Source organism: Labrus bergylta, chromosome 15 (genome assembly GCF_963930695.1).
Source record: "Labrus bergylta chromosome 15, fLabBer1.1, whole genome shotgun sequence".
NCBI lineage: Eukaryota > Metazoa > Chordata > Actinopteri > Labriformes > Labridae > Labrus > Labrus bergylta.
This window is the reverse complement of record NC_089209.1, coordinates 26980289-27003073: the sequence shown is the minus strand read 5'-3', so window position 1 is coordinate 27003073 and position 22785 is coordinate 26980289. Positions and strand designations below refer to the sequence as shown.

The 22785-nt window shown below is 40.8% G+C and overlaps 1 protein-coding gene across 1 annotated transcript in view; it reads right to left on the bottom strand.

Moving 5' to 3' along the window:
- ptchd4 (patched domain containing 4) overlaps positions 1–22785 on the bottom strand; it is a 42439-nt gene that overhangs the window by 9069 nt on the left and 10585 nt on the right. The window contains exon 2 of the mRNA XM_020644023.2: positions 15143–15638. Within this exon, the coding sequence (XP_020499679.1) occupies positions 15143–15638 (496 nt within the window). The remainder of the gene's footprint in view (positions 1–15142; positions 15639–22785) is intronic.

Genomic DNA, 22785 nt, shown 5'->3' with positions numbered 1-22785 from the left:
ATGTTTTATTTGAGGGACATCATTAAGAACAGGTCACAACCTTCTGATTTACAGACCCAATCATACTTGCTTTAATCACCTATGTGCTGGAATACTGTAATGCACTTTATTTCAGCCTCACTTTGACTCATGCTCTCTGAAACTCCTCGCTTTGCACGAGTGTTCTTACTTTCCCTTCCTCTCTAAGTGTGTGGCCTGAATTCTCCTAATTATCCGGCCATAAAAAGAAATGTAGCAGGTATTTAACCTTTGCAATTTTGCCTTCACAGCATCGGTGATCTTTTGCGCTATGAAAGCTATTTAAAAGCACATCTCCACAGCTTCTGTTTACCCTCTGAAAGCTTTTATGAATCCCCTGTTCACGTTCCTTTTTATCAGGGTGCAGCTGGGTGTCTGCCAGCCGCTGCAGCAGTGTGTCTGGAGAGAGGAAAGGATCAAAAGTAGGGATGTAACGGAATGAAAACAATAGTTCTGCTGGGCAAAAAGTGTAGTTTAGTTTCAGTCACAGCAGAGACAGAAGTCAGAACTACAGAGACCATAATCCTTTGTGCTCTAGTGTAACACACACTCCTAACAGTGTTTGTGAGGAGCGAGAAAGGAGAGCAAACTTTGAAATTCTGGATGTTCCAACGAGGTCGACGCAGGCTTTTCTACCACACTGAGAAGATCAGTGTATTCTCAGAGACTGTCCACATCCAATTCTCAAGGTAATCCGTGAGGATGTTTGTATATATTTAAGTGAAAGAGTGTCATTTCTGTTTTTAGCTTACTCAGCAAACCGGACACTGCCATCTTGTTTTGGTCTATTGACCGATCAGAGGCTGTATATGGAATTAGCTAACATGTAAGGGCCATTAAGAAGCCAGTGCAGCCCGAGAAAGACGTCACAGCCTGCTCTCAGCACAGAAATATGAAAAATAGAACTGTTTTGAAAAGATTCATCCTGTTCAGCTTATTCTAGTATCAGTAGATCTGTGCTCTGAATAATGTGTTGATTGTCCTTTGAATTAAATAAATACTTTCACACACTCCCTGACCTTCCAGAGGGCCATGTACTCCCTGGATGTTCAGGGACTTTTTTGTTTATTAAAAGTGCCTTTTAGGTCATTTGACCCTCATCTCATAGCCTGTTTCAATGTCCAATCAATGTTTAAGAAATTGATTTTTTTTTCCAAGTCTTGAATTTTCTTTTTTTAAATATCGCAATAATACCGTGGACTTGTTATCCTGATATTATCGTATCATGAAACTTTCATATCGTTAAATCCCAAATGAAAAGAGAATGAAATATGATAATCTGTTCCCCAGATGCAGACACAACCCTGAGTGGATTGTAGGTGAGCACTTTTTCACTGTCTGTTCTCACTACTTTCTGCTAAGAAGAGGTGTGTATCTCACACTGCTTCACCATGTTGCCCCTACAATGGAGGCCTGGGCTGTTTGTACCCTTTACTCCTCTTCTGGCCCACATTTCAAAGTCAATGAGACCTTCAGGCACATTTATTTTCTAAAACTTCTGAGGCATAAAAAACCCACATTCACATGGCAAGAGAGCATATCAGTTACTCCTGCCCTGCCCACCTTGGATTCTCTTACGGATGACTATCATCTGTGCAGCGTTTTCACACCGCTGGGGATGAAAAAGCAGCAGATATTGTAAAGAGGTCCCACTGCAGAAGAGAGATCAAAACTCATTAAATCAGAGGATGGGACCGGATGTTGGGTTGAGCAAAGGGTGGTCTGCAAAAGCTATCTTGACATCCAAATCGACTAATGGTTTTTTGAAAATCGAAGAACACTTATTTGAATCAAATGTACATCCCTGAAAAAGAGCTCTTGGGGGCTTTATCAAAGGAAGATGAAAACAAATCGCAGCTCTTATTGTTCCTCCATACCTTTTATGTTCATGAATACTGCCCAACTATTTCACGGTTATGATAAAAAAAAAAAAAAGATCTATCAACATTATTCTAAAAATAATCAGAGTCAACCGCTCATCTTTGACGTGAAAGGACTTCAGAGGCAGCGAGTGACATGCAGCGCACAAAAATACCATAACAGACCAAAAATATCTGGTGGACAGGAGCTCGCCCTTTCCTTTATTCACTCGATCCATTCAATATACATGACCTCAGCACTCTTTGATGCTATTCTTAGTGCTGTTAAGAGGGGTCCTTCTGAGACCCCTCTTAATGCTCCAGGTGAATGCTCCATTAAAAATGGATTAGACCCCAACACACCTGCTCATTGACTCTCATTTGTAAAAGTGGCCCTCGTCCGCTCAATATTCACCCTCACACAAACGGCATATCTACTGAGTATGAAATGTGCGCAGGGGAACTGATGTTCAGGTTCTTATTGGGGATTCTTTGGTTGTTGTTTTAGTTCCAACACTGTGCACAATCAAAGCATATTGGTAATTGCTTTAAGGGTATGTTTTAAAGTGCAAATAAGAACCAAAATGTTTATGTTTAGCTTTGACAGATTATTTACGAGACATACACATAATGTTATAATAAAAATCCTGCAGAGCTGAATTAGAATAATAATATATTCTGTTTCCTCTAAATATGTTATGAAGCATCTATTGACATTATTTGGATGGCTCTTATAAAGTTGGAACTGACAATTAAAATATCTTGTTCCAACTTTTTAATGACCATCCAAATAATGTTAATACCTGCTCTACACAGTATTTAGGAACTATTTACAAAGTATTATAAACATCAGTTACAACTTTACAAAAACCATCCAAATAATGTTGATGGGGACATATTATGAAAAATCCACATCTACAGTGTTTCTGAACATATATTTGGGTAACCTGAGTGTCTACAGTCCCACAAAATGAGAAATAAACCCATCCAGTCCTTTGTTTGTGGTCTGCATAAGTCTTACAACACAGAGAAAAATGCTCTGTTTCAAATGTGCTCTCCTTGTGATGTCACAGTGGGATTCTGGTAAAATAAATCCCCTCCCCTCCCCTGATATCTCCACCCATGGACTCCACCCCCAGCCTAGAACAAAACTTTTGCGCAGGTCAGCCATTTTTATTCTCGCTACAGAGGAGTGATGTCTACGGGGAAAACTCAGGGGGGGGGTCATTACATTTAAAGAGACACACACACCAAAACGGAGCGTTCTGAGAGAGCTGGTTTATACAGGGTCACAAACCTCCTCTGCTGCTTGATTCATGTTATATTTTGACCAAAGCACAGCACAGATGTTTCAATTAGACCACATGGGACTGTTTGAAAAGGTGGAAAAGGGGGATAATATGTCCTCTTTAATAGATGTGCTACACAGTATTTATGAACCATTGACAAAGTATTATAAACATCAGTTACAACTTTAAAAATATCATCCAGATAATGATTCTTGATGGTTTACAAACCCATTAATAACCACTGATAAAGTATTAATTATCATTTAAAAAATGTTTATGGATGCTTTACAAAGTATTAATAGGGTATTATAAAATTCAGTTCCAGCTTTATAATAACCATCCAAATAATGTTAATAGACGGTTTACAAACCCATTATTGACGTTAACTAAGTGTTACAAATATCTGGTCCATATTGTTTATAGATGTTTTATAAACCATCTCCTAAAGCTTTACAAATCATTTGGTAATCATTAACTTTTAAAATGTTAACAACATATATCATAGCATTATTAACTATCATTTCATTGTTTGTTACCAGTTAAATTACTATTAACTAAAGGTTTATTAACTATAAATTAACCCTTTATTGATGATAGTTATTATTAAGTGTTACCGACATTTCAAATATACTTTTGCTGCTCCAGGATTCTTCACTCACCCTGCATATTAATATTAATATCATCATTCACAAATAGGAAGTGTGACTACATTTTGCATGTGAAGCGGACACAATCTTGGCCCTCAGTGAGGCTTAGGTTGCAAAGAGGTTGGAATTATTCACCAGGTTATACCAATTTGGTGTTTTGGGCGTAATCTGACTTAAACCAATCAGAGAGTTCACTCTCATTCCCTTTAGTGTTTCAGTATTGATTCTTCAAGAGAGCAGGCTCTGACCAGCTCATGTCATTTCTCTCTTTACAGTTTGCCCCTGACTGCACAGAAACACACACAGGTTGCATAAAATGTTTTTTTCCACTGATTGTAGTTATTATGTTCACTGAAGCATTCACTCAACATCAGGCACATTGGTGACAGTCTTGCTGCTATTTGGCGCATGCCATCCCACACACTCCCTTTCAATCCATCACTGTGTCATGTCCGGTTGGGAGGAGTGAGCACGAGGAACGCTGAGCCCCAGGAAACTTCAACTGATAATTAATTATGAAAAAAGACTCTAATGCAAGGAAGTAACCTATTGAAGTTTGGAATATAAATTGTTAAGCTGTTGATGGCACCAAAAAGATCAAAGATAAAACAGAAGATGGAACTGACAAATCAAAGAGACGTTCCCCCTGTATCACCTGACCACCTGTACTTATGAGCTCTATAATAAGAGAAGAAATAAATGCTGCTATAGATAAACTACAGCCCTTACCTAATTCCATTAAAGAAGATTTGAATAGATGCAACAAGAAACTTACGGATGTTGAGCAAGCCCTTTCGAGCATGGAGAGTCGGATAATTTCGCTGGAGAAATCCAACGAGTTGCTCCAAAATGAGAACAAGGAGCTGAGAGAAAAGGGGAATCCCACCGATTTCATGGCAACCTTCTTTTAAGAGGTTTTTAAAGATAAAGACCTCAAAGGTAACATAATCAGAAGTGCTGCTTGTCAACATGCAAGGCAGGTAACTGCTTGAGGCCCCAGACCAGCAAGGGACTCCAGCAATGACAGTAGGAAACCTCCCTGACGGGGCCCTATCTTGTTGTGTTCCTTATCATCTCATGTATTATTCCTGTGAAAGTCAAAGTCTGTGAATGAGACGCAGGCAGATATAATAGTGGTTGGAGAGGCCCCCAATTAATTTTTGCCTAGGACCCCAAAATACTCTAGAATTGCCCCTGAACATAATTTCCCTGGATACACTAAGCATCCTCCTGGGAATGGCAATGTAGAAAGAAAAAAAAAGCATTTCCCTTGGTAGACTTTGCTGTATAGGCTCTAGATTTCTTGCTCTTCCAGAAAAGGTTTAATATTTAATCTTGGACCATATCACCACAGAACTATATTAAATTATGTATAGACCTGTTTTATGGTTCCTCTGTGCAGCACTTAATAACAACCCTGAGGCTGTCATACCCCCATCATTCCAGAGCCACTTAAAGCAATAACGTTCATATATCGATCATCAGTCACACAGCCCCACTTATTGAAACAGGCAGGAATTCCCATGAGGCTTTTCAACGTTAGCCTCAGAGATAGCCTCCGCCTGAGACTGGCTGCAAATGTTGAGTGTCACTATCTGTCTTGTCTTCACAGGATAAAAAAAGTACAAGTCCGTAGAAAAAAGAAGATCCAGAAAGAGTTAACTTCCAACAGGTTTAAAATCATACAAAACATTGATAGGTTCATATTGGCGTATATAGATGTGACAGAACACAGAAAGCATAGGGGAAGAAAAAACACAACTTACAAGAAAAATATATTTAGCGCAGAAAATGCACGTTATTGCTGCAAGCTGAAATTCATTTGCTCACTCCTTTAAAGAACAAAATGACGGATATCTGTTTGGTGCGCTTTGGCGCCTGTCAATGGTCTCTGAGTGGAACTGCACCGTTGTAAGTCAAACAGTACTGTTCCCTCTCCCTCGAAGACAACGTGCAGAAACGTTGTGAGAAGCCAAAGAACAATGCTAACTGACAAGGTTCAATAATATTACCAAGTTTTGAGCAAATATGACTCTGGAAGCATCTCCAGCCCGTTTTTTGCAAACTAGCATGTGAAGTATGTGTATGTGTATTCCATTGATGCTATTATGTCTACAGTCTGTGGCTAAATGGACAGTTACTCTCTAGGTACCAATATGTTGTTGACTACACTGTCCACATTGTGAGCAACTCGCATAAGCTAAATTGACTTAGTAATGTGCAAGATTACTACAGCGAATGCAAGTAACCGTGGCTAACTAGCGAGCTAGCATAAACTCTCCCTGGTTGGCAGCTTATTTAAGGTCTTTACCTGAAAAACTTAATGTTACATTACATTTTACTTGGCCCTCCTGAGCTCTCACCTGCCCCTCCCCCTTACCGTGCCAGAAGCCCAGGAGGCCTTGTCCGGGCAGCAGAAGCCAGGCTCTAGAGCAGACGGAGCTCCCCCAACCTTTAGAGAGGTCATCTGGCACTACTACCACCCGACGTCCAGCCACTACAATCGGACCGTGTTGTCCCTCAACCACCGCCCGACGCCCAGCCTCCCCCATCAGACTGTGTCGTCCTTGAAACCACCACTGTCCTCATTCACTCACGGCCTGCTCCGACCTCCATCTCAGCGGAAAGGAAGTGTGGACAACAGGAACAGAGGAATACAAAGGAGACATCCTTCCTGCATATTATCCTATACGCTCTATTGTAAAGCGTCTCGAGATAACAACATAACATTATAAATTAGTGCTATACAAATAATGATTGGTTGATTGATTACTTTAGATAGGATTATTAGTCAGCTAACTTTCTTTTTGGCACACCAAGGTGAGATAACTGGATGGAACTCTTTACACACACTAATTCCTCTGAACACAAGTTAACTCTGATAATTATGACAGAACATCAAATGGCGATATTTCCCAATTGATTTGCTAGTTCAGTCAGGGAGAGACTGACGGGGGATGGCACAGAGCGATAGTTTTAATAATTACCTTGAAGATTCGGGGCTTTTGAGGAAAGATGCAGGGCTTAAACCCTGTAATCCAGCCCCGGTCTCCGCCAAAGCTGTGTGGGAAAACTAATCACACATTTGCCACATTACTCCTAGAACGGTATGCAATACATTTATTATTTATGAAAGACATGGCTGCAGCCCACAATGGTCCCATTAAACATTACTGTATATAAACTGGCTTACAACATGCCAAGTATAAATCCTGCATTGCAAATTAATACCTTGCCATTATGAATTATGAAAAAAGGGGAATTTCAATAGGAAATCAGTTTTTAATGTTTTAATTTCATTTGCGCCAAATCAATTCACACTGCAGCAAGAGCTACATCTTTGGGACTCAGCATACTGCTTCTGGGGTTTATAGTATAAATTCAAATAGTGTCAGTGTCACTGTGAGTCAAATATGACGGACGGGACTACATGATTGGACCCTGTCTTTCTCCTATGGGTGCAGTAGCTGCCTGTTATGTTATGGTAAGTAAATATACAGTTTTGGAAAATCAATACTGAGCTGTTATAGGCCTGACAGAGCTGTCACTTCCTCTGTAATCTCACAGCATGTATGTTTCATGAGTCCTGCCTTTGCTTTTTTTCCCTTTCCACCTCTCCCTGCCTGTTTTTGCACTTCCTTCATCCATCACATATCCAGAGAGTGAAGGAGGTGACACCCTCAGCTCAAGAGTAATTGGCCAGTTCAAAGATGACACGGAAGATAGGCACAGGGGAGACCGACGGCAGAATCAGCTGCTGAATATAAAGCAAAGGTTTACCCACTATCTACCTCATGCAGAGCATATTCTCTACTGGAGCCAAAGGTCAGCGAAAAAAACAAGCTTGGTTGTTCAGAGACAAAAGTGGGATGCTAAAGGAGGCTTTGATAGAACAGATAAAGGGAAATTAGAAACTTTAACAAGCTACCTTCAGTCTCAGAGGGGAGAAACTGCTCTTTGAATACTTTGATTCCACACTATCAAACATTGTCAGTGTTGCAAAAATCTTTCTGTGTTTCCCTCTGGAGGTACTTAGGTAGGAACCACTGTATCAACCACGAGTACTTTAATGATACCAATGGAAATATGTCCATATGGCACTCACAACAAAGAAGGTACAACATGTCTTGAGGTTTGGTATCTTACAAACATACACATTTCGTCTGGCATTAAGGTGAGAAATTAGGGTGGCAGTAGCTCACTCCGTAGAGACCTGGGTTGGTTACCATGACGACTAAAGGCTATGGCTAAATGGCAACATTGAAGAGAGTTATTTATTACATGCTAACTGAGACAGGTTTGTAAAGTTCCAACTTTTTATTTTTGCTTGCTCATGGTTTGCTCTCTAGGAGTGTAAAGCACTAGGGTTGTCATGGTAACCAGAAAAATTTGTAACCGCGGTACAATCCAACTGCGGTGAACCGCCATAACCGCACGTGACTTCACCTCAGCCCACCTCATGTTCAGATGGGTACAAATGCAACTTCACTGGTACCTAAATAGAATGTAGCTTTGCCCCTTTGGGAACATTCCAGCTTTCAGCCAAATGAAATGGGAGAACCAGCTGATTTAGACTAGGCAATTTGTCAAATCTGCATCAAAAACATCTGTGTGAAAAAAGAAAACACATCCAATGTGAAGTCTCACCCTGCAAATAGTATCTGGCTGCAAGAACTTTTTTATTGTGACTTTTATTTGTTTTATTATTTTCTTAACAACGTTGCTGTTGACAATCAGTGACAGACACAACAGTGTGGAGCAACGCAGCGCATGAAGTAGACACTACACAGCTCCTGGTGCTGAAATACAGCCCCATCATGTCACCAAGTTATAACCACAACTGTATAGCGATACATGTATTCTGTAGCCAAATTGTTTTTTAAAAAACAAACTGTTTGAGCTTTTTTGTATGCATAAGGCTTAAGAGGAGGTGATTCTGGTGTTTTGTTTAAACACACTGACTAACAGGTAGCTGTTGCTGTGTCACTGGAAATGAAAAACAACCTACATTAGCCTTTCTGCTAAATTTCCCATTTTTAAACGAGCCCATTGTTCTGCAATATAGGTCGTTGAACAACCAACTGATCAAAAAGTTTGAATGTGCACTGCCAATGTGGGCATATTGCAGGTAGCCCCAGAGAGGTCCTCTTTATCTTATAAATTACTGTTTGCACTAATTTAGTTCATTTGACAAAATACGTGAATACAGCTGACATTGCATATTAGATGGTACTGCATTTCCTAAGACCAACCATCAGAAAGCTTCCTTCTTCTTGTAAAAATAAAACTGTAAAGCACCAATACTGAAGTACTTCCTTTGGCTAGATGTCCTTTGCCATAGAGAGCTAAAATATGGAATTTCCTATTGAACTAAAACAAACCACAAGAGCAAAGTTGACAAAATTTTAACTTGAAATTAAGTGTTCAGCCAGGGTGCTAACCATAACCCTATCAGCTGCTCTATCTCTCTCTTAAAAGGGAAACACAAAGACCAAAAATAAATCCTATAAAATGACTATTCTTTAAATTTCAAAGTGGGGTGCTGCATTCTCAAGTTGAGGACGACCAGCTTGATACAATTGCATACAAAACCGAAGGACTATTAATATATTTGAAAGATCCTTAGAAATGATAATCCTTTTACAATTTAACTGCAAAACATAGACGATTTATTAATTGAGCATCTTCTGATTAAACCGAGAAAAGATAGACATTTAAAGGTGCAGTATGTAGATTTGATAGTGACATTTTAAAGTTGGAGAAGTAAAACAATTCTCTGCTATATTTTCTGAACTAAATACAAAAAATGTATTCAAAGGAAAAATTGGGTTCCTGGAACTCTGTTTGGAGCTAGAAAGTGACCAGGAGAGTTAGTCACTGTTATGGGCCCACCACCATAACTTCTCGTGTAGCATTTTATCTTCAAACAGTGTTCAGGGACCAGGAGAGCGGGGAATCATGGGAGTTCTCTCTGCTACTCCCTCCCTCCCCCCAGTGAAAACGAACTCCGTGGTGACTGTAGTCAAGAAGAACGGGCAAAACCGACCTGAGGAAGAGAAGATGTTGCGTTGGTCAACATCTTCTCTTCTCTTCTAAATGTATCCAATTATAATTTACATGACGTTTTTTTTTATCACAGCAGCGCAAACAGCAACAGTACAGCAGCTTTCAGTAGTAGACCATGCAGCGGTCTTTGACGTAACATCCGGTGTTTCCTAGGCAACGATAAACATTTCTTGTCTGTCATGGCGGCTCATCATGGCGGCTGCCGCGACAAGACACGTCCCGTTACAACTATAAAATGAAGGATTTCTCTGACTTTGATAACTGTTGGAAATATTTGAGGTAACGCAAGTACTCAATACTGGAGTAGCGGAGCTAAACCAATCAGAGAGCAGAAGGGGTTATTTGAACAAAAAGAAAACTACACCAGCAGAACATTGTACAAACGCTAACAGGAGAATTATGTGTCTTTGAAATAGAACACTTTAATCCTGAGTGTTATTGTAGCCTCCATGTAGGAGACAAAGATCATTAGAACCAACTAAGAAGCATTGAGAGAGTAAGATAACTTCTCTGAGTTAAGATAATGAGGTCTTTGATATCACCAGGACTGTGCACAATACAGCCCTGAAGTGTCTCATTCATCTCGCTACAGCCAAAGTGTTTGTTAGCATGTGGCCAAGAGCTATCAGCTCAGGATGAAAACAACTTCAAAGGTAAAAATGAATGTTAAAATAGTAAAAAACAAAAACAGGGCAGCTTAATGAATGCACATTAACTGATTTACACAAAGCATTACAAATGATCTGAAACACAAGTGCAGAACTAATCAACAGGATCAATAACTCCTCTTTTCATTAAAGCCATTTTCTCCAAACATATCTTTAATTATGGTTTGGCTGTTCTTTTGGAGATGTCGGATGTTTTTGTGGTGAGGCTAAAGGACGGGATTTTGAGGTCAGAAAGGTGTCGCTGCAGACTGACACAGTGAATTTATTTCACTGAAGCTCTTTTGCTATTCTAGAGATGCTCTCAGCGGTTCACTCACAAAGTTGTCTTGACCTCTCTGACCTCAACTTGACATCAACTGTTCCTGTAAGTTAAAATTTGTATTTACATGAACTGAGAAACCGGCTACCAGAAATCACAATGCTAGCTTCTAATAACCTCTTCTTGCAATGTGGGCACAGTTCATTTATTGTAAGGAATGCTCGGCAGCCGTTTGTGAAATCTAAAGACAGATCTGAAAATCTGAACAGAGTATTTAATAAAGCTTTGAAAGTTGCATCACACTGACGACTGTGAACAAGCCGTATAGCCCTCACACTCTGATGAAGGGAAAAGTTATCTGAGATGTAAAATTCTAGGCACAAACTTTTGCATGATGCTGCTTTACCTGTAAATGTTCTCAAAACTTATAAAAAACAAAAAATATTTTCCAATTATTTTCCAATGTTTGCCTATTGGAGATCAGTTTTACTCACCAAAAACAAATTCTGACAGGAAGTAGCTAAACACTTAATTCTAGTGTGTGTGTGTGTGTGTGTGTGTGTGTGTGTGTGCGTGTGCTTGTGCGTGTACATGTGTGTGTGTGTGTGCTCATTAAGTAATTTATTATGAAGTATTTTGACTGTTTCACTAATAAACTAATTATAGGGGTTTTTAATTAAGTCTGTCCTTGTTCACTATGACCTTATTCCACTGCAGGAACACTGATGGAATATCATAAATGTTAAAAAAAAAAGATAACTCTGTTAAGGGTATTGTTGTTTTTTTCAGGCTAGTTAATCAATAATTAAATAAACTATTCATTATCATATTTACATTTCAATTCATAAGTCCAATAAAAAAGCTTAATTTCAGTTAGAAATCCCATCCCCCCATAGTTGCTCTTTCAATTGTGATGTCATCTCAACAGGGGGCACCACACTGCCGTTCCACATTGGGTATCAGTATCCATTTCAGTTGTCCCTGTCTACCCTGATGTGGCATTGATTTAGTGATAGGGGTGTGTCTCAGTCAGAACCTCCCCAGAGGAAGGTGGACATCTGCTCCCTCTGAGGTCCTGTCATATGAAATTACTTTAATGAAGTCCTCTCTATCTCCTTCACCCTCCTCGACCTCCTCCCTCTCGATGTGACTTTCTCCTCTGCCTCTTACATCTGGATCTGTTTCAGTCTGCTTCCCCCCCCCACACACACACACACACACACACACACACACACACACACACACACACACACACACACACACACACACACACACACACACACACACACACACACACACACACACACACACACACACACACACACACACACTCCTGTACATCACACAGGTTTTTCCACCTCTCTCTTTCCTCCCTGACATTTTTTTTTTGCGTCTCTCACCACCCCGCCTCCATCACACCTCCCCTTCTCGCCTCCTCCCCCCCTCCTGCCTCTGGGTCACAAGGAGCGATCCAGCCTCCTGTTCCTGAGTCTTACTTAAACTTCAGTTATGTCAGCCGGCCTGCAGCAGAGCTGTAACCAAAGCCGCAGGGATCCAGTGACCTTAAGAGTGCGCACGGAGGAAAGACGAGGTAGGCAGTATAGTGTAAATGGACAAAGTACATCCGAGGGAGCTAAGAGATGTAGGAAAGGGAGCTGGGAAGGAGGCAGAGGAAGACAAACAGAATATTTTCAAATCCTGTAAATACAAATACATATAAAGAGTTTGCGACGGGCTTGTATGTCTCTCAAACTGAATATATGGAATTAAAAGAAGTACATCAATTTAACAGCAATGTGTTTTTATTTTACACAAGTGGAGATGGCTGTTTTTTTTCACAGTGCATCTCTTTTCATGCTGTTATGATCCTAAAGTTGCTTTAAGGAACAACACATTTTTATCCTGCAAATCTTGCTGACAACATTTATGACCCAAATTATGCATTTAGCAAAGAAAAAAAAAAAAAGCCGACCAGAACTGATGTTTCAAAAAGCTGCTTGTGAGTGAGGCCTGATGAATGGCTGCTGCAGTCCTAAATGAAACACCTGCATTCACAGCATCCCCTCACATAAAGAATATACTGTCAGACATTAAACCTTTATATTTCACCCTAATCAGAGGTGGCACCTCAAACCTCAACTCTTTTAAGAAGGACACATGAGCAGAAGCAGCCAATTATACTTTTAAGTGGTTACAATGCCTCCGCTAAACTGACGCCACGATCCTTTTTATTTACAGGAAACATGTTCAAATGTAAATCACACATCAGAAAAAGAGGGACAAGCCTTGATCCATGAACTCAGGATACAGTTAGCAGTCAGAAACATTTGAGAAATATAATGCATCCTCCTCGAAGCCTCTGTGATGAGTTTTTATCTGACTATAAAACATTCTGAAATTCATTTTGATGCCGCTGTAGCTTAAAAAAAATTCAAGACAATCAGCGGATTCATCTTTTATATATTGTGTTGTTGAATGTCTGGAACTGCCTCCATTGGGAAGGTGTCAGACGTGACAACATGCTTAAGAAACAGACTGACATATTCGTGTAAAAAGAGGGGAGGGGAGGGGCAAGATAGGACATAAAAGGAACGATGTGGAAGTAGGGGACGAGCAGAGTCCACTATGCAATGCTATAATGAGAATATTTTACCTTATGTCAATGTCTATGTGTAGTTCAACAGAATGACACTATGAACTTCAGAGCGCAGAACAACATACTGGAGAAGAGAAAACATAATGCAGCAGTTTCACTACATGCACTGAGATCACAGCGGTCGGGGGCATGTCATTCTGTGCAGGGAGTAAACGTCAGCCCCCCTCCCACTCGCTCGAGTTGAATTCCCCTGATTGCTTGTGTCGCATTACAATGTGATGACGTTTGTACAAGAGGTAACTGTGCTCAGGCCCGGTAATGACTAGGGAGGGGGCCAATCATGCTCCGGCACAGAACAGGGAAACTGGGCTTAGTGTGAGAGCGCCCTAAGACCGACAATTTATGAAACATTTTACCGTAGAAAAAAACAATAGCCAATTCATTGTTGGAAAATGCTTTACACATGACAGGACCTCAGCAAACAGAAGAGACATACTGCTTTGGTTACAGGAGGGTGCCAAAATCAACACATGGAGACAAAGAGGAAGTTCTTCTCAGAAGCCAACTTACTTTTAATCAAAGTGTCTGGTGTGTAGCTGCTTCATCTAGAACACATCCAGGGTGTAAATCCAATAGGAGGTTTAAAACCAAACTACCACTAGGACCTAATGTTACCATTAGGCTGTGACTCAGTTGGTAGAGTCGGTTGTCTCCTAACCAGAAGGTCAAGGGAAGTGTAAGGTGCTTGAGCACGGCACTGAGGCCACACTGGTCAAACTAACTGGACTTTAGAGATGAAGCGTGCTTAGGCATGGTACGGGTTGCAAGTATGACCCGCGCCCTAAGTAGTCAAAAGACTAGAAAAGCACGCTACGAGCTCAAGTCCATTTACCATTCTGACAAGGCAACTGCAATAAATGTATTTTAAACACCAGTGTTGTTCTTTGGTGAGTCAGAATAATGAGTTCTAATGACTTCAGGATGTTAGAATCAGTGTCAGTTCATGTGTCACATCCTTTGTTCACTCTTATTCCACCTACCTGCCAAATGATGACATTTGTTTCTAACATTTTATTTCAAAACTTCAAACAGATTTTTTCAACTCTGATTCAAATCATTATGTTCCATGACACCACTGACACACAACTTAAACATCAAACTGAATCCTATAATATATCTAACTGTGAGTCTTTTCTTACACAGTTTCACAGTGATGTGTGTTAGCGGTTAGTTGTAACTAATGGTTGAGTTATACTATAAAAGAGTATACAGTCAAAGCCACCACACTAAGAATAACAACACCCAACGCCTGGTGAAATACTGAAACATGTTGCACTACGATTGAATGTGTACGCTCTGCAAGAATCACAGAATTACTTTCTTTTTCTGTTTCCTGACAAAAGAATGTGATCTTCAAACGCAGCAGTAAGATCCACACAGACACACACATGGAGTGTGGAGACACACATATGGAGACATATGGAGACAAGCCCATCACAATTCAGCTAATTCCTTTCCCAATCAACTCAATACGAGTGTCTACCGCTGATAAGGCCCCTAACCAACCACTACACACACACACACACACACACACACACACACACACACACACACACACACACACACACACACACACACACAGACACACACACAGACACACACACACACACACACACACACACACACACACACACACAGAAGATGCAGTCAAAACCTTTCACAACATGAGCGTCCACTCACCCATAGCAAAGAATGGGATTCCTAGCAGCGTGGAGTTGAACTTCCCGTCTGATATAAAAAAGATTCCTGCAGCCGTGACGTTGGCGATACAGATGGTCAGCACGCCCAGGAGGCCCAGGAACGGCTTCCCCCTTAGACAGTCCCGCATGGAGCTAGAGATGGTGGCGGCCAAGAGTACCAGCACGAGACTGACCAGCACTTCCCCCTTGGCCAAGACGCCGGTCTGGTGGAAATCCCGCCACAGGCTGAAGGAGGTGAGCGACTGGACGTGGAGCTGGTCGGTTGCATGGGGGGCCTCGGCTGTGGACAGCCGGTTGACCAGGGCGCAGAACTCGTTCTCCCAGCGCTCTGCGATGGCATCCTGCACCACAGGGCCATGGTTGCGGAGGTAGTAGGTAATCTGGACAGCACGGGCGAACTTGACCTGCTGGTCCCGGCTGTTGGGCGAGAAGGACACGCCACCCAGCTGGTGGCCGATGAAGGACACACGGCCATCCTGTGGGGGATTTAGAAATAAAGGGGATTAGCTCTAAAGGAACATACACGTTTTTAGTGCCTTTGGTCAATGAAAAATGAAACATTATCGTCTCATTTAACTCTTAATGTAAAAAAAACAACTTCCATGTGCTTTTTCATACGTAATAGGTCTATAAATGATTTATTTGAGGGATGGATAAAGGACAAAATAATGGAAGCAGTGGATGAAGGTATCATCATTCTGGATGAGAAATTAAAATGTGACAGACAGGTTAAGTACATTTGTAAGAAGGTCAAACCAGATCTAAACTGCTTTCATTTTATTAGCAGGGAAGATATACATGCATGCAATGATTTTTTCACATTTGTCATATCGCATTACGTCATGGTAAGAAGCTCCAACTACATAAAGACCAATTATCTCGATATACAAGCAATCAAAGTCATGCTCTCCCAACCTTCAGTGCGGTGATCTGGCACTACTAAAACCCAACCTCCCTGAAGCCACTACCATCGGACTGTGTCCTCCCACTACCACCCAACGCCCAGCCTCCAACATCGGACTGTGTCATCCAACTACCACCAGTCGCCCAGCCACCACCATCGAACTATGTCATCCCACTACCACCAGATGCCCAGCCACCACCATCGGACTGTGTCATCCCACTACCACCCAACGCCCAGCCACCACCATCGAACTGTGTCATCCCACTACCACCCAACGCCCAGCCACCACCATCGAACTGTGTCATCCCACTACCACCCAACGCCCAGCCTCCACCATCGAACTGTGTCATCCCACTACCACCCAACGCCCAGCCTCCACCATCGAACTGTGTCATCCCACTACCACCCAACGCCCAGCCACCACCATCGAACTGTGTCATCCCACTACCACCCAACGCCCAGCCACCACCATCGAACTGTGTCATCCCACTACCACCCAACGCCCAGCCTCCACCATCGAACTGTGTCATCCCACTACCACCCAACGCCCAGCCTCCACCATCGAACTGTGTCATCCCACTACCACCCAACAACCAGCCTCCAACAACGGACTGTGTCATCCCACTACCACCCAACGCCCAGCCTCCACCATCGGACTGTGTCGTCCCCACAACTACGGGCGTCCTCATTAATGAAAGGCCTGCTCCGACCTCCACTTAAGCGGCAAGGAAGTGTGGACAACAGGAACATGAGGAATACAAAGGAGAAATCCTTCGTACATCTTATCCCGTATGCTCATTTATAAAGCGTCTCGAGTTAACACTATAAATTGGCTATACACATGATGATTGATCGACACTTCAGTCACCTGAAACTGTTTTTTTAATAAGCCACTAGTCATCAGAGCTCTCAGCACAATCACACAAGCCTCCATCAGAGTTGAATGTCTGGTCCCAATGTACAACACCGCTTCAGCTCTGTCTGCTTTCTCTACAAAGGGGGTGTAACTACCTACCAGCTTCAAACTGGAGACCAACAGTAATGCTTTTAACAGAGGACTCAAACAACAGCTCAGATTAAAACAACAGTGCTCCCATGAATAGCTTACACAACTGGTTTATTGTCTCATCATGTTGCCTTTGTTTAATTGGTTTACAGCTTATACATGTCATTCATGATGTGTTGCTTCACTACTGTCACTGTATCATTATAGTACATCTTAGCTTTTCTGTCTCTCAAAAGCCTTGTGTGGACAAGTGTTGAGAATGAGCTTAAAACACTCAAACAATGCATCTGGCTCGTCGACTGTGATGATCCATGTCAAATAAAAATCAATCTATTACAATTTAATTTATGTCCTGAGCAGCGTACATCTGACAGGAAGTAACACAAGCAAGGATCAAGACAGGAGGAAACTAGGTCAGTAAGTGTTCAACAAACAGCTTCATGATCGGCGGAGCATCTGTGTTTGCTTTGGTGTTGATTTAACATTATTACATTACATTTACCTTACAGTTGTGGACAGACATGGCAGTAAAGGTTGATGACACTATATGATAATTTAATAATATAGAACATGCAAGACATTGGAGTGACGAGCGTTTGAAGATAATGAAATTCTGGATGGAGAATTGTATAGAGCAGTGAATGGTTTAAGGAGGCAGCTGGGAGACTGTCTGCAAGACGGATCTGTGTTACTGCTGACACAACCTTTGTAAGATGCAGCTGAAAACAATACCAAGATAGATGTTCATAATGTCATAATGTCACAATATAACAGCTCACGTTTTGAAATGCAGCAGTGAGGACAGCTGAGGACAATGGGCAATTTAGTGGTGCCATGTTAGGACCCTGATGATCAGGATGATAACCTCTAAACATGTCTCCCATCATCTTGTTCCATCTAATTAATTAAATATTATGTAACTACAGTCTGATTATTTTCAAGTTCAGCATTTGAGCTCTTTAATTTAACATCAGGACAGTTTAAAACACTCCAACGTCATTGCCTAAAGGTGCTGTTTTCTGACACTCATCCGACCTCTGTTCATCCAATTCTAAATGTTGTGTGTCTTCTGTTTGGATAGCTCCTGATATTTATTTGTATTTTATTTTATAGTTTATTAGATAGGGACAGAAACAATATAAATAGACAAACTGAAAACAGAGTCCGATGCAAGTATCATAGTGTTTATAGCGGCTGGCTCGTTTTTAGAAGATAAAACAGTTAAAAAGGAAAAAGACAGAATGAACTGGGTACAGCAGGATACATTCAGACACACTGAAGCTGTGATAGAGCTACAAACATTTAAACATGAGTACAAGTCTGTTGCTGAACTAACCAGGATTTGGTATCTCTCTTAAAGTGGTAAAGTTTGCAGTGAGCTTCGAGTGGTCAGGTAGCGAGTTCCAGGATTTGACTCCTTTCACAGAAAAAGCTGTTAGAGCAAATGTAAACTTTATAGTTACCACTTGAAGCTGCTCTGCTACAGAACTGTCGTCTCTGTATGTGCCTGCAGAGAAGCTGAGGAGCAAGTCTGTTTAAAAATTTAAACACAAGCTTTACGTAATGGAAGTCCAAAGTCTCGTCTATACCTAAAATGTGTCAGTGATGATGTCTTGATGAAGTCTACTGACTGGTTGGCCTGAGACCAGACAGTTAAACTCGACGCCCCGGGACAGGACAGATACAAAAACAAATCCCATTTATCAGTATGCAGAATGTTTGTAACTGACTTTCTACCACAGATGCATCAGAAGGGTTTTTATTATTATTATTATTTAAAGCTATTTCCACACGTCTGAACATTTTTGGGGTAGAAAATCAACTTCCTTGAAATAATGACTGCGATTCTTTTTCTCAGCTCATTGGAACTCAAACTACTTTCTGACCCCCGAGAAGGTATTTTATCATTCAGTTGCTATCATGCAATGACTGTCGTCCATGTTCACTAATCAGAACTTATATAGGAAAATGCTTTAAGTTGGCAGGCTGAATGACTTGCCAGCTTTATGGCAGCTTTGCTCGTACTTCTTATATAACATATTTCATTTGAAGTAAGCAGTGTTTAAGACGATTAGCCAATCGGCTGCAAGAGGAGTTTGTCTAACCCTTGTTTCATGAATAACTTTCAATTAGTAAGCAATGAAGCTAGACGAGTGTGTACTCGGCCAAGGTGAAGATGTCACCTGAGGGACCCCAAAGCAAAACCTTGATTATGGTTCAGACAGTAATACACTCTGGGGCTCACACACTGAACACATCTAACTAAGGGAAAATGTTGCTTTAATGATTTATTTTAAAGCCCTTCAGCAGTGGATTTAACATACAGGGGTAACAGTGGACACCTGGGTGTATGACCCACTTGCAAATTACACTTGAAGTGTTTTTCCTAAATATATAATGATTTATGCAGCAATACATTATTTAAAGCTTTTTTCACAAGGCCTAACTGAAAATGATCCACAGAAACAGACGATATGTAACTGAAGTCAATTTGATCAGGAATCTAAGTTATTGGTAAACGGAAAATGGACTTGGATTTTTTGTATAGCACATTTAGTGTACTCAAAGCTCTTTTACTCTGCAGGTCACACCTACACATTTACACACACATTGTAGAGGCTGCTGAGTAAAGAGACCATCAGAAGTTACTTATCCATTCATACACATTGATACGCCGCCGTCGAAGCAGCGGCAGCAACTTTGAGTTAAGTGTCTTGCCCAAGGCCACATCGGACATGTGGCTTCAGGAGCTGGGGTTCAAACTCCCAACCTTCCAGTTGAGACTTGGATTTGAAGTGTCAAAAAATGTAAATTCTGTTTGGCGTTTTTTGTTTTGGATTTTGAAAATTTAAAAAAAATCAGAGAATCGAAAAAGACCAATTACTTTGAGTTTTCTGGTGTATCTTTCATCACACTGATTTACACAAGTCATCCATCCTGTCACTGTTCACCAGCCAATCACAGGGCTGACATATATAGACAGACAACCAGCCACACTCACATTTACACCTACGGGCAATTTAGAGTCTCCAGTTAACCTAACCAGCATGTGTTTGGACTGCGGGAGGAAGCCGGAGTACCAGGAGAGAAGCTACACATGCACAGGGAGAACATGCAAACTCCACACAGAGAGACTCCTGTCAGACGGGGGATTCAAACCTCACTCGCTGTGAGGCAACAACGCTAACCACTGTATCGTGCAAAAGTGACACAAAACGTGTCAACCTGATGTTGCAAATGATTGGATTCAGGATTTATCTCTTCTGAACACAGTAATCCAGCACAAACAGACACAATATTCTGTCTCTCAGAACAGAAAGTGATATAAATCTAACGCTGACAGAAAAATAAATCCCTGTGAGTGTTTACTGAAATTTAAGTCCACCATTAACTCCAGTGAAAAAAGCAGCATTACGTGGGCAGCAGGAAATATTATTGGTGGTGTACCTTGAAATCCCACGATTGATAACAATAACTGGTCACAACCAGGTTTGCTTTAAGAGTCATACCTTAATTCATAAAACAAGACCTGCTACATTTTTCATCTCAAAACTCCCCGACTCAGCATTCAGGTTTTATCATGTATGTGTCTACATTACGTCATCTCTCAGTTATTGCTGATGAGTCTAAGAAAGCATAAGCTCCAGTTTTATTTCTTAAATTGCAAAAACTTAAATTAATTTGCAGCAGTGACTTTCCAACATCACTAAATAAAATAATTGTCACAACACATTTATCTATTAAAGAAAGAATGAGTGACTTTTTAATCCAGTAGATGTCGCAGCGGCACACCTCCACCTCCCCCTCCCCTCGGGCAGGTTTGTCACAACTCTTTGCCCTTACTCAGACTAAGGAAGTGAATGAAAGAAGATACTACAGAGCTTGAGTTTAAAACAATAAGCACACTCCTGGGTATCAAATGCTTTTCTTGTAACTTGTTGGTTCGGTTGCTGCTGTTGGTTCGTCCAAAATTTAAAACATGCTGTTGTAAGTTATTTCAAGAATAATGTTCTCATCTTTTTGTATAAGAAAAAGAGAGCTTAGCCCTGCTTGCCTTCTGACTCCTCAAAGCTCTTTTACACCGCAGGTCACACCTACACATTCACACACTGATGGTAGAGGCTGCTGAGTAAAGAGACCATCAGAAATAACTAATCCATTCATACACACCAAACCACCACCGGACGCCAGATTCATTAATTAAAATGCTCTTTTTAAATTGGACTTTCAAAGCACAATTGACGTGTCAATAAAAGCGTTGCAACTTGGACACATTGACTAAGATAAATGTGGATGTCAATAACGCAGGGAAGAAGATCGAACAAAAACATAACATTGTATTTTACCTGCTCTTTTTTATAGTGTCTCAAGATAACTTTTTTTATGAATGTGTATGAAAGGGGCTATACAAATAAAGATTGATTGATTGATAGTGCAGGAAAAGATGCTTTTCCAAATGTTTCAGTATCTTTAACTAAACGGGCATGTCTGTATGAAATGCTCACACTACGGGAGTTTCAGTTATCAGGTCGCTGTAGACTTGATCTTTAACCCCTCACATCTGCTGTTAATCTGGGCAGAACATCAGTGCCAACCGAGGGCCCAGACCACATTTCTCTCGTGATGGGAGAGGCTGTGTGAGGTGTAAACCGTCGCTCTTAGTCCGAGCCCTGCCTTTAAGAGTTATTAGGCTCCATCATTGTTCCTTCTGTTCCGACTGACCACAGAGACAACTTAAAACGTAAGTGATGGAGTACAAAATCTAAAACGCATTAGGAGGAATTTGATTGGATCATTAGCTTCCACAAAGCTTTTTAATTGGTGGAAAAATTATGAAATTCCCGTGAGAGCAGGGTGAGTCATCGGACGTTTAAGACGTCTTACAGGAAGAGAATATAGATGTAAAAACACTGATGATGCTTTATTGATATATTTTTTTTAAACTAAACAGACCTTGAAACAGTTTAAGGACATGTGAAGAGCTGGGATTAATAAAAAAGGAATAAACATGATTATTAATTATGAAATATTGGGCATAATGTTGATAAAATCCACACAATAGAGTTTATCAATCCAGAGTTTTATATTTGATCAAAAGGATCCCAAACAAGCTCCTCATTATAACAGAAATATTATTTTTCATGGTCAGTTATTTCCTCTGTCACTTTATTATGAAGAGAAATAAAGAGAGTGTGAGTCTGTGATTTCCATTCATCACCATGGTAACAAAGTTTCAAGTTAATGCTTTAACCATCACTTTGAATATTGTCATTGATTTATTTTTCCTCCTGAAATGTAAAACTAATAAAAATAATTTCCAGTGTTCCTGAGACATCAAAAAGTATATTTGTTTCCAGAATAAAGAGTTCACAATAAGACGGAAATTATGAATACATAATTAAATATAATAAAGAAAATAATACTTAAATGGGCTGCACATGTTCCTCATGTGAACGTGTTTGTTATCAGGTGATAAAGGGAGAATAACACTGCTCTGTCTGTATTGTGATAGAACTAATAAAGTGAACATGTGTGCAGAAACAAACAGCTGTGTGAGCCGACTGACAGCTGAGTGATCAGCTGATGCTGACAGACGTATAGCTCCAGGTGATGCTATGTATTTTCTCACTCCCTCTTTCCGTGTCTCTCCATTCATCTCTAGTGGGAAGGATTAAGTAGCAAGAAATAGACACAAGTGTGTAGTGCATGGATG